Genomic DNA, 12,950 nt, shown 5'->3' with positions numbered 1-12,950 from the left:
GACGGGGGCGGTGGTGTGGTGTGGTCGGGCCGGAGAGGGAGGAGGAGATAAAGCCGACGGACGAGGACGGCCGCGGACCCTTCTCTACTGCTGCTCGCTTCTCCCCCGTTTGTTGTGCAGGGGCGCCAAAAGCGTCCGAAAACGCACTCCCGCCAGTGCACGGCCCTCCACAGCACATCACCAGGCAACTCCCCCACCCACACGCACACACACACACGGATCTACTCTCACATGTGGCCACATAGTGGCCGCCGTGGATAGTGAGCGCCATGGGAGCGGAAGTCTCCTCCCCCCTCCCTCCCACCCTCTATCTCTCCTATTACTGTGGTGGCGCCTCCTGCGCGCCGGACGGGGCAGCGGGCAAGCCATGAGAAGGCTCCATGAACAGATAGTCGTTGTAGCCTGCGTCGCCAGTGGTGTAAAAAGTCTCAGGATCAGGCTTGTTCAGCGGCGCACCAGCGACCGCACGTGCAACCAGGTCAGGGTTTGCAAGCGCCTTAGTGCCGAACACAACAGCATCGGCAGCACCGCTTTCCACCGTCTTCGCTGCTTCCTCTATCTCGAAGCCCATGCCAGTGAACAACACGCCCTCGTACTCCTCGCGTGCCCACTTGTCCGCACCGCGTGCGAGGCTGAAGAAGTCAGCGCGCATCACGTCCAGGAAGGCGATCTTGCGCAAGTTCAGCTGCGAGCAGATGTACCGCGTCAACGCCTCCGGGTTCTCGTCACTTTCGTCGTTGAAGCTGTTGAGAGGTGAGATGCGGAGGCCAACGCGCTCGCGGCCAATCGCCTTGATCACGGCATCCAACACCTCGAACAGGAAACGGCACCGGCTCTCGATGCAGCCGCCGTACTCATCTGTGCGCTGGTTCGAGCCGGTCTTGAGGAACTGGTCAATCAGGTACCCGTTCGCGCCGTGCACCTCCACACCATCGAACCCGGCCGCTATCGCATTGCGAGCCGCAGTCGCGTACAGGTCCACACAGCTCGCGATCTCCTCTGCAGTCATTGCATGCGGCACAGGGTACGGCTGCTTCTTGCCATCTCGCGCAAAGTAATGAGCGCACTCGTGGCCGGTGATGGCGACTGCGGATGGCGCAATGATTCGCACGCCCTTGTCCAGGTTTGACGGCACTGTAGAGCGGCCACCATGGTGGATCTGGCAGAAGATGATGCCGCCCTTGTCGTGCACCGCATCCGTCACCTTCTTCCAGCCGTCCACCTGCGCCTTGCCGTAGATGCCAGCCTCGTGCGCGAAGGCAGAGTAGCCCTTCTGAATCTGCGTTGCCTCCGTGATGATGAGGCCCATGGAGGCGCGGTCCGAGTAGTGCTTCACCATCGCGGCGGTGGGCACATGGTCGTCGTCAGCGCGGCAGCGCGTCAGCGGGGCCATAATAAAGCGGTTGGAAATCGGCCGCCCGCCGATCAGGAGCGGCTTCAGCATCGCATCGACTGCCTTAGAAGCGGAGGACATGGTGAGCGCTTTTCGATTTCTTGGGGCCAACGTGAGAACGAGGGAGGACGAGTGAAGAAAAGTCGGAGAGCGAGAGCCACACAGAGGCCCCCTTCAGCGAGTAAGCGCATTCCCCACCACCGATATGACGTCTGAGTGGAGGGGAGGGGGAGGGGGGAGGCGCTGTGGGCGTGCGCGGTCGCACCGCGTACACTGCGGCTCTACCGGCCAGGAATAGAGGGCCTACTCATCAAGCGCGGAGACACAGACATACATGGTGCGCCTGTATGCTGACGAGCGTGCGGGGTCGCCCATCCTTCGAGCGCAGATGGTTACACGGGCAGCAGAAATACCGAGAGAGAGAGGGACGGGGGTCGCCCATGGTGTCGCTTGTGGGGGCCGTTGGATAACGAGAAGGGAAACGACAAGACGCACGCGCAGGCAGAGCAAAGTAAGCGCTTGGACTGGGCGAAGGAGTGCACGCCCGACCCTCCCACTCCCCTCCCCCTTGCCGACACGGGTGCGCACGCCCTTGATGGCGTGAGAAGGAGAGAGTCAGGATGAGGAGGCGCCCGAGCGAGCGAGTCTCCTCCACACAGGAGGCGAAGTCCTCGCCAAAATTCATCGGCTGAAGAAGAAAAATGTACTTGTCATCGCCCAGGACGCGACGCGTCCGCCGCAGCAACCTCCGTAGCTCCCGTTGAATCGCCCATGGGACCGACGTGCTCCCGGATCAGGCGAAACTCGTCCCGTCGCGCGGTGCGCAGAGATGGTGAGAGGCAAGAGGGGCGGCGCCACACATCGGCACAGCAATCAGGCACGGGTCGTTCTCCTCGGGAGATTGAGGGCGCCGTCGAGGGGGGTCCGTCGGCGGTCGACCACAAGAGAGCCGAACCACAGCGAGAAGAACATGGACGGTGGCATGGAAAGGCCGGCGTGGGTGGCGGTGAGGAGGCGGTGGGCCGCGCATGCTGCGCAGGCATCACATACGAGTATGGGTGATGGGCATGTTTCTGTGCCGGAGATGGCGATCAAGAGACGGCGCCGCGGAGTGACGGTGAGCGCGAGGCCAACAAGCGGAGAAACGAAGAGTGGAGGGGGCGGGTGCGTTACGGCAGAAAGCGTAGTTGGATGAGGAGTAGCAGAGGAGGTGTACACCACTACCCAAACCGTTGCTATGCAGCTGACATGCTCCTATGCACAGCTGTGTGCAGGGGTGCACATCACCACGGCAGCTCATGGCCCTACCGCTGTTGCGCTGACAACTGATGCAGCCTGGCATGTAGGGTCCTCCCCCCCCACTGCGCCACCTTGCCCCCTTCCCCTTCTCCCCTCCCATGCCATCATCATGACATCGGGAGTGAAGAGAAAGATAGAGAGCAGTCGGGGGTGGGAAAGGCAGGTGACGATGGCGCGTCGAGGGACAGCGAAGCGGACGAGCTCTCCTCCTGTCGTCGCTGAAGAAGAGAAAAATATGTTTCCGAGTGGGTACAGCCGCTGTTAGTCCTCTAATGGGGCACGTGGGAGCTGGTTATGGTGTTCAGCGCCACGTGCAATCAACTCTACAATGAAGACACACACACACAGACACGGACAACAAGCCGCACCGACAACATCAGCTATGCACAAAACACGCCGCGGTGAATGCGGCACACACGCGAGCCACCCACACATCACCCCTCCCTCCCCCTCCCTCTCCGGACAGGATCGTCCGGCGTTACGATGGCGGAGAGTGCCGCGCTCTCCTTTCCTTCGTTGCGGTCCTCCAGCACGGTGGAGCGACGGTGCAGACCACAACGAGGAGGAGCATGACACTCGGGCTTCACCGGGAAGGCAACCAAAAATGCGCGAAGTGGTGACACAGTCCCCCTCCCCCTCTCCATGATCTGTGCTTCTCTAACATCACTAGAGCAGCGCGCGGCCGCCGTACGCCTCCACAACAGCCCACGGCTGCCCTACAGGACGCACACGCGGTGCAGGGCACGAGCGAGGGAGGAAGGAGGAGACAGAGAGGACGGGCAGCACACAGTCGCGGAGAGCCGCTGCGAGATGACAACAGTGAGGAGGAGGAGGAGTACAAGCGGAGCTGCACGCAGTCGTCCCTGCTGCACGCGGAGTGGAACACGTATGGCGCAGTCGGGCAGCGTAACTTGAGCGCCCTGCACACTAAACCAACAACAGAGAAAAGGTGAGTGGGAGAGGAGAAAACATGCGGCTCGGTTACTGGCCGAGAGGAGGCCACACCTTGGGTTCTGCCTCGTAATATCGACCATGCCGTTGCCGCCTGTGAACGTGGGCGCCAACCTTGTGTGTGCGTGTGTGTCAGCCTCTGAGCGGCGCTCACCTCCTCCCTCCCCTTCCCCCGATTTCCGCTCTTTGCTCTTGTGCAGCAGCAGCAGCAGCAGCGGCACCACGAGGGAGGAGGAGGAGGGCATGAAGGGTAAAAGGTCAAACAGGAAGAGAGCACTGCACAGACACGCACCCAAACACCAGTGGCAGGCGGGAGGGCAAGAGGAGAGGGTCGGGGTGGCGGTGGCGCCGCACGCAAGGACGAAGAGAAGGCGCGCCGCTCTCTCTCTATATATAAACACGCACACACACACACACAGAGGGGGGAGGGGGAAAAATGAGTGCGCGCCACGGCAGCGACACGTACTTCGTCGGTAAAGGCGCCTCTAGAACGGCCATGTAGGGGGAGGGGGGAGAGTCCAGAAAACAGACGGATCCCCTTCCCAGTCGGTGTGCGCTGACGTGTGCCGGTGTGCGGGGGAAGAAATTTAGGGGACGCGAGGGGAGGGGGAAGGGAGGAGGGAACCAAGAGGAAGAGAAGAATGAGAAGGCACGCCTCCAGACGCTGCACAACACCCAGGCGGACGCAGAGCTGCGGACACGTCCACAGACGAGTGCTTCCCGGGGCCTGCCGAGGCGGTATTCGTGCTAACAGGGCCCGCACGCCATTCGCGCCGCAAGCACCGTGTTGCCCAGTGTGACGGGAGGGAGGGGAAGGGAGGAGGGGGGACAGCAGGCTCGCCTGCACACGCCCTCACCAGCCCTAGGAGCGAACAATGATCTGGTAGATCTCACATCCGCGCAGCACCTGCACCAGGAAGTTGTGGTGCTCGCAGAGGACTTCAATGTACTTCTGCAAGGCCGGGCTGGTGGTGAGCTGATCCTGCGGCACATCTGGGAACTCGGCAAACGCCTCTTCCTGAATCTGCATGGCGCGGTTCGACAAGACCTCACGCAGGTGCGACAGGGAGTGCAGGGAATGGCCCGCCACGTCGAGAATCATGTCGCCAGCCTGCAGCTGCAGGTCCTCCTTCTCCGCTTTGGGCAGTGGCCGGGCTACGCTGACCACCTCGAGGTTCTTGTTGATTGAGCAGCCGACGATGCCCTCGACGGCGAGCACGGCGCTCGGTGGGTAGTCCATGTCATCCGGCGAGAACGTCATGTAGTGAAACAGCTTCGCCTGGCGTGTCGTACTGACGCGGCGGCGGCGCAGATCCTCATCGTCGTCGTCGCCGACCTCCGGTGTCCGGGCCAGCAAGTCCTTCAGACCCGCTGTGAAAAGCTCCGCGATAACCTCGAAGGCGTCCTGCTCGTCCGAAAGAACTGTCTTGCGGTAGAACTGCTCCTCGTTCAGCATACTCAGCAGCTGCTCGCGGTCGTTCAGCCGGCGCTCCAGATGGTGGCGATTCACTGTCATCACATCATCCACAATGTCGTCGCGGGCGTCGACCTCCGCCCCCTCGATGGCCACGCGATCCGCCGCCTCACGCTTGAAGACGTCCTCATGCCGGTACAGCGCGCGACGGCGGCGCTCATCGGCGGCGATCTGCCGCCGCTGCGCTACCTCGTCTGCCTGCAGGTCGCTCAGGAGCGCCTTCAGCGTGAACGACGCGTACGACGGCGCACGGCGGCCATCCTTGAGCTTCGGCGCCGGCGAGCGGGCGAGCAGGTCTAGCAACGCCTCCATCGCTTTCGAGCGGATAATCGCGCGCGCCGCCACCTCGTCCGCCTCCACGTCCGCCAGAGCTGCCTCCAACTCCTGCTTGCTCGGGTACATGGCGCGGCGGCGGGCAAGAACCTCCCCCTCGCGTGCCCGACGCACCGCCTGCTTTCTCTGCTCGGCAAGTGCTGGGTTCATAGCGTCGTTCAGGTCGCGTCGGGCCTGCGCCTCCTGCGCACCGATCTGCTTGCGCCGCACCGCCTCGCTGGCCTGCAAGCCGAAAAGCGCGAGCTTTCGACGGTGGCTGCCCATCAGCACGTGCAGCTGGCGCGCCGCGCTAACCTCCATGGCTGCCCGCTCCACGCCCTCCTCCTCCTCCAAGTTCGCCAGCGAAGTCGTTAGCGTTGCCTTCACGTTCAAGCGAACCTCCCTGCCCACCTTTTGTCGGTCCTTCGCCTCGGCGAGCTGGATGCGGTCACGGAGGTACTCCTCCTCCTGCTCTAGCTGAGCCATGTTGTCTTCGAGCTGGTGGCGCAGCTCCGCCGCCATGCGCCTGCGACGCTTTTCCACAAAGTCCTCCTCGACGCAGCGATGGAAGTCGTCGTGGCGGGCGTCCATGCCGTAGTGATCTTCGAAGTCTTCCCCTATCTCGCTCACATCACTATTGTTGTACTGCGGGCCATGGCTTGAGCGGCGGAGCGGCGCCGACACCGGGCGAGACGCCCGGCGTGATGTCATCGCAGAGGGGCGACGGCCATTTACGGCACTTGGTCTCATCACCATGGGCGCACCCCTGCTGCCGGCGAGCGCGGCGGCGCCGTCGTGCATGGGGTCGTACAAGTCGCGCATGTCGTAGAAACGCTGAAGGAAGCGGAACGGGCAGCCGTTCATGCGCCGCTCCACCCCGTCACGCTCGATCTTGACACGATCATAGCGTATCTCCGCCGTCACGCGCAACCCGGGGCGGTCAACGGCAATGTTAGTGATGGCCACGAGGCGACGTGGTAGCTTCATCGTGAGGCAGACGTCGATCTGCGCGTTGAAGCGGACCTCCGCCTCGTAGGCAGGGTAGACACGATTCCACTCCTCCCCAAAGATGTAGCGGTCGACGATGGCGACACCGAGGTCCACGTCGTCGGGGCGGGGGGCCGCGGCTGGATCTGCCGCCAGCGCCCACTCAGGTGACATGACGCACCCCTGATGACCCGTCGAAAAATAGCTGCTGCCCCCGCCGTTCTGCTGCGGCAGCACCATCAGCTGACCGTTCATCGGGTACACGCTACTACGGTGTGGGCTAACCAAGGACGAGCTCAGCTCTGACGCGTCGTGGGAGCCGCCGATGCGTACGTTTATTTCGTCATTCCTCAACTCGTACTCGCGACGCAGCCGCGCAGCCTCCTCGCGCTCGCGCTCCGCTTCACGATGAAGGGCCTCGACCTTCACCAAGCGGCCCTCAATTTCACGCAGGCGCGCCGCCTCCTCCGCCGGCGTCTCTCCTCGGGCCGCCGAGCTTGCACGGTGGCGCGACAGGCTCGTCTCGGCAGACGTCGTAGCGGCCTTTACCTTCGCCTCCTCGGCCAAGTAGGCATGGTGCGCTATTTCCTTGTGGAGGTGCTCCATGAAGTGGAGGCGGTGGTGCTGCAGCCGCTGCATGCTGTGCAGGAAGGCGTCCTGCCCGAGCTTCGTGTGTGGCACGGGGCTTCGTGGGCTGACGCTCGAGTTGCGGTCCATCGTGTCGGTGCATGGGGAGACGTACCGGTGGGACGCCGACGCGGAGGTGGTGCTGGAAGTCGCGCTGGGCGTGCTGCGCGCACTGCGCGGGGTGCCGTGGCGACGCACATGGATGTCTTCATCCGTGGCGATAGCGGCACCGTTGGGGTGCGGGTGCCGAGACGACGCAGAGGCGCGGGAATGACTGCGGTGACTGTGCGGGCGGCTGTGCGGGCGGCTGTGCGGGCGGCTGTGCGGGCGGCTGTGCGGGCGGCTGTGCGGGCGGCTGTGCGGGCGGCTGTGCGGGCGGGGCACCTCCACCGTGGAAAACTCACGCTCCGCCGGGTCGGCCAGTCGATGGTGCGCAGATGAGTGCAACCGGCTGTGCGACGCTGATGTCGCTGCTGACATATCGCCCTTCTTCTCGGAGCTGTGATGACGGCGCTGTGGCCCCTGCAGCTTCTCAGAGTCGGGCTGGCTCGAAGTTCTGGTGGTAGTGGAGCGGCCAGGCGCCACGCGCTGCTGCAAGGAGCGGATCGACTGCGATGGCGTCGACAGAGAAGCCATGTCGTCGTTCTCGCGGCGGTACGGCAGGCGGGAGCTGCGCGGGGTCGATACCTCCGTCTGCGGAGTGTCGCCTCGCGTGCTAGAGCGGTGCGTGCTGTCTCTGCGCTCAGGACGCTCACTGATGTGGCTCGACGCTGAACGGCGGCTGTTTAGGATGGGCGAGTTGTGGCTGCTGTATCTCTTCACGCTCGTGGTGACTGACGTGTTGCGCGAGGCATGGCCTTGCGAGCGCATTGGGAACGGTGGCACAAACGCCTCCTCCGCGTTGTAGGTCAACAGCACCTCGACAGTGCGGTCGCAGTCCTCCAGTGAGGCGAAGCGCATCGCCAGCGTCTCCCACATCGTCGGGTTATCGCGACGGGAGTGGCTGCCGTTGTGAATGGACGAGGCTCTGTGGTTGCTGCCGGCGGAGCCGAGCTGGAGGTCAATCGAGGCGGCGGCATTATCGAACAGGAAGCTGGTGCCGCGCATGAGTGTGATGACGTTCTTATGGCGGTAGAACTGGATCAGTGGTATGCTGCACACGCCAATGAAAGATAAGCGCTCATTGGTGGCAGGGTCGCGCACTGCGGTGCTAGCGCCTCGGTTTGCCTTGAACACCGTCAGCGTCGTCTTGGTGATGGTGAGGCTGCCGGGGAAGGAGGTGCGACTCTCATCCGGCGCAAACTCCATCGCCATCGTGAAGGGCGCGGATGACGTCATCTTCGCGAGAAGGTAAGGGGCAGAAACCTGGAAGAAAAATAAACTTTCCCCTGCGTGCGAGGGTCGACACCGGATGTGAACGATGGGAGGGGCAAGAAAGGACGGAAGGACGCTCGTCTTCGGGAAAAGGATGGACACGGACGCACGCGCGTGAACAGGGGAGGGGAGTAAGTCAGCAAACCCCCCTCAACACAGCACATCAAAATTCCCTTCAACAAAACGAAACCACCGCCGCCCTCGTGCCCGTGCGTGCTTGCGTATGCTTGTCGAGGGGTCGTTGTCCGTGCGTCTCTCTTTCCTATATCGCTCACGCACGTGTGTGTGTGTGCGCGTGTGTGTGTGTGTGTGAAGGCTGAGGGTATGCGGAAGGGACGGAGGAGGAGGCCGGCAAGCGAAACGGGCTGCGAAGAGGAAACTACGCCCGCACAGAAAATCGAAGGGGGGGGCTCACCGAGAGGAGAGTCTCCAGACACGACAACGCGAGGAGAGCCAAGCGATGAGGTCGTGTAGGTGAAGAAGACGTCGAAGGCGCGTAAACAAAATCGCGAAGGATGAGGACTTGTTCGCACGCGCACAGTCACCCGCAGAGGTGGTGGCCACGTCCAAGGAGGTACGGTAGGAGGTTACCCGCTACGGCAGGGTGTGGGGACTTCCGAAGCCGCGAGGAAGAATGATAGAGAAGGATGCAAGTAGAGAGGAGAAAGCGCTGAGCAAAGTGAGTACCCGGCGGGAAGTGCGCAGACAACGCCTCGCTGCTGCCTGTCGTCGTTTCCCTTTTCGCTTGGGGGAGGGGAGGGGGGGGGTATCACACAGTGTCAGTTACAAGGTTCCGTGAGTGCTCCTCGACGTGCACACGAGGAGGGGGGGAGGAGGAGGAGGAGGATGGGTTGAGTGGAGAGCGAATGATAACGACACGAAGCCGCAGAGCGCTTCGAAAAAAAAGTTTCACGCGCGCGCGCAAGTCAGACACGTTTTGACGTTGCTGCGTGGTAGAGACGCCTACTCCCGGCTGCGCTGAGGCAGCCCAGAAGGGCACCTCCTCCCCCCCAACACCACCACCACCTGGGAGAGACGTAGGCCCTCCCTGCAGGGCCACGCAGCACGTGCACCAGCCCGCCGTACGCAGCCTTGTCTTTCGCGTGCACTTGCCTTTTATGTTCTTTCGCTCCGCCCGGCACGCTGAACCACGCGGCGTGAAGGCGTTTTGGCCACTCGGCGTCCCCCGCCCCCGCTCGACTCGTCGACGTCTGGGCGTGCGTGTGCGTGCGCAGCTCTTTGATGCCTCCATCAGCGCGCCACCGCACACACACACACGTGCAACGCGGATAAATCGACGGCGCCACAGCGAAACACCAGCACCGCAAGGAGAGCCGCCCAGCCAATGAAAGAGAGCACGAAAATAGCGGTGCTGGGCAGAGGGCGAAACGGGAGAGCGCGCGCGTGCACAGCGCCAACTCGCCGCGATGACGACGAAAAAGAAATGGCGACACGTACAAACATAAAAAGGAGATCACAAACATACAGGAGGAGGGGAGGTCGAGGGCGGAGGGCGGAGGGGAGAGGCCACGTGCGCGTGTGTGCATCGACCGTGTCCATCCATCCGACCACCTCGCCTCGTCTCTAGGAAGAGTTTAATTATTGCTGGACGTGGAGCACGGGGGGTGCGTCTGTAGGGTCTGTATGTAACACTGCTGCGCACAACACACGTGTCAGGAGCGCTGACGGCTCCATCGTTCTCCTTTTCCATTGGCAGTCGTCATCGTTGTTTGACTTCGACCGTACACACACACGCACACGCACACCTCCATCTGTTGCTCCCACTCCCCGATCTCGCCGACCCACCCCACCTCGTACACGTGTGCCGATGCCGTGTCAGATCGAGGGGAGATGCAGAGGATGAAGGTGTTACCGCACTCTTGGTGCGCCGAGGAGCGCATTCGGGCCTGCAGGCGATCAAGTCGTGGCAAGACGAGAGGAGGGTGACGAGTCGACCACAAGCACCGCTGCCAGTGGCAGGAGCAGCAGTCGTAGTAGCGCAACACGCGGGTTCGGAAGGCTAGAAATCAGCCGCCGATCACGCATCAGCCTCCCCACAAGATAACACAGAGGGTACTCTTACCGGCTTATATTTCGCCTCTGGCGGTGGCGCGGAAGAGGACGCCAATGAAGCACGTATTGCTGTGCACGCACTAGAGGCGCCGGTGGTGCCACCCTGCTCTATCCAAGATGAGGCGGTGGCGGTCGTCGTCGGCGGCAGCGGCGGCAGACTCGACCGATCCAGACGCGCAGCTCCGCAGAGAGGGCATTTTGATACCCCTGACACGTAGCAGCCTTCACAGACGCTAGGGTGAGTGCAGGTGAAGTACCCATGTTGGTGCGCTCGTGGAGCCGAAGCACAACAGCTGCACAGCCCCTTGCTCAGCCGTGCCGCCATGACTGCCTGCATCTCGTGATGGATGTCCTCCGCGACAGACGCTAGGAGGTAAACCTCCATGTCGCTCATCTCAGCCACCTCGGCCGGGTTCGGGGTGTAGCGGTAGCGAAGGCTCTCACTCTGCACGAGGCGGCTCTCATCTAGGATCCTATCCCGATGGGCTAAGTCGCTCCGGAGCCAATCATCACTGTTCGGCTCCGGAAAAGCGCTCTGCTTCACTGGGAACGCGTCGCCTGCACGAGATGTGTCGCTCCAAGACCCCGCCAAGGGAACTGACGCTGACGGCCCCAACCCCGCACTAGCGCCACCAGCACGGTCCCCTTTGTCGGAGTGAGCTGACGCATCCCCATCATCGGGAGAGGCTGGTGCGAGGCCATCACCGAGTTCGCCCTGCAGTGTCGTCTCCGTGTCTCGGCATTGCCGGGACAACTCCTCCCTTTCGTTTAGCGCTGCCTCGAGGGGTTCGCCCTCGGTCCTGCTGCTGCTCGTCGTGCCTGTGGTGTGAAGGTCGCTGCGCTGGTGGGAGACACCTCTTTCTGCAGAGGCGGCGGCGTTGCTGTCAACCGGTACCTCCTCAGTCGGGCGCGCGCGGTCCGGTTGCGCGTACGTTCGCGTGCGTTCAGCAGCCGTGTCTCTCGATTTCGCCGAAAGCTCCGGCATGCGGCGGTGCAGAAACACAGCCTCGCGATACGCGCGATCCTCGGCGGACTCGCGTGTGTCGCTGCCACACACCGATTCGCGCTTCTGACCCGTGTGCCCACCGCAACCCCGTGAACTACCAACGTTGCCGGCGCCACCAGCTGCATGTTTGGCGTCGAATGACCGGGCCTCAGCGGACGACGGCGTCCACGCATGATCACGTGAGAGAAAGCCGTTCCACTGCGCCGGAGTCGGCAAAGACCCCGTCACAACGACAGACGCGCGCGTTTGTGTGCAGGGCGATTTGAAGGAGGAAGAGGAGAAGTGCGGGCTCGGCTGTGCTGAGGTCGGCGGAGGCTGTGGCACTGGACCGCTAAACTCGTATGCACTAACGGGCACACGTGCCCCATGTGCGCGGCGCCACCGCGCATCGGCCGCCGCGGCCTCTTCACTCCCACAGCTGTTACCACCGTGTATCTTCTCCGTGCGACCCTCGGCGTTGTTTCTGCCGCCTGACTTGTCGCCTCCTCGGGCCGGCGCACCGCGTCGCGCACAGACGTCGCGCCAACCACCAGGGATCGACTCACTAAACAGCTCCGCATCGGTGAACAGGGGAGCAGGGGAGGGTTCGGGGAAGAAGGGCGGGCATGCGCTACCGGCCGCTCGCGCAAATCGGTACGCTGCACCGGCTGCCGGTGCGGCCGGGTCCCATGACGGCGACGCCCCCGAGGAAAACGGTGGCACCCCGCCCCCGTGGGCGCCTCGGCGCCTCGCGTCTGTGAGGGCCTCCTCGTAGTCGCCCTGGAGCACTTTGAAAGCCGCCGCACCGTTTGGGTTTCGGTCCGGGTGGAGAAGCAGCGCCATCTTGCGGTATGCCCGCTTAATATCCGCCTCGGCGGCGCCGCGGTCGAGACCGAGGGTGCGGTAGCAACGATCCGTCATGGTCTGGCTCACCTTTTCGGGAGTAAAAGAGAGCACACATATACATGCAACCACCGTTCTGGCAGCTGGCGGGTTCGTTGGTTGGCCGGGGAAGGGGGGCGAGGGCAATCCGCATTCGCCTCTCCTCGCCGCGTGAGGGTGCTCAGCAAGACACGATGTGCGGACACAGCAGCTCCGTAGGGGGTGGGGGAGAGAAAGAGTGCGGAGGAGGGGGGACGTACTCAGAAGAGAAAAGGCATTCAGCACGTGCGGGCACGATCCCGCACGAGCGGCAACGCGCGCATCACGCGATGGAGGCGACGGGGGAGGGCGGGCGGGGGCGAGGAAGGGGCTGGTGTAGGCTTAGCACGACAACAGAGTCGGCCAGCCAGCCGGCGTTGGTTCGCTGGAGCGTACGCGTACGTCTTGGGTGATTCCTTCACCCGAGGAAGTCGGAAAGAACATGGATGCGGAGGGCGGGGCGGGGCGGGGCTGGCGAGGCGAAGGCGCCGGACGGTGGACTGCAAGAAGTGGAGTGGAGAGAGATGCACAACACGAGTGGGACGAGAGAAGCC

General features: G+C 63.2%; 3 protein-coding genes across 3 annotated transcripts; all 3 read right to left on the bottom strand.

Moving 5' to 3' along the window:
- Positions 1-319: 319 nt before the first annotated feature.
- Positions 320-1,474, bottom strand: LMXM_12_1130 (NADH:flavin oxidoreductase/NADH oxidase,putative; the record flags this gene model as incomplete). The annotated part of the gene is made up of 1 exon (XM_003873141.1): positions 320-1,474. One exon carries the CDS (start codon positions 1,472-1,474, stop codon positions 320-322), a length of 1,155 nt encoding a protein of 384 aa, XP_003873190.1.
- A 3,031-nt stretch (positions 1,475-4,505) lies between these two features.
- On the bottom strand, positions 4,506-8,357 carry LMXM_12_1120 (conserved hypothetical protein; the record flags this gene model as incomplete). Its single annotated transcript, XM_003873140.1, has 1 exon — positions 4,506-8,357. One exon carries the CDS (start codon positions 8,355-8,357, stop codon positions 4,506-4,508), a length of 3,852 nt encoding a protein of 1,283 aa, XP_003873189.1.
- A 2,098-nt stretch (positions 8,358-10,455) lies between these two features.
- On the bottom strand, positions 10,456-12,396 carry LMXM_12_1110 (hypothetical protein, unknown function; the record flags this gene model as incomplete). The annotated part of the gene is made up of 1 exon (XM_003873139.1): positions 10,456-12,396. One exon carries the CDS (start codon positions 12,394-12,396, stop codon positions 10,456-10,458), a length of 1,941 nt encoding a protein of 646 aa, XP_003873188.1.
- Positions 12,397-12,950: the final 554 nt, after the last annotated feature.

Source organism: Leishmania mexicana, chromosome 12, assembly GCF_000234665.1.
Source record: "Leishmania mexicana MHOM/GT/2001/U1103 complete genome, chromosome 12".
Lineage (NCBI taxonomy): Eukaryota > Euglenozoa > Kinetoplastea > Trypanosomatida > Trypanosomatidae > Leishmania > Leishmania mexicana.
This window is presented reverse-complemented; position numbering and strand designations above follow the sequence as displayed.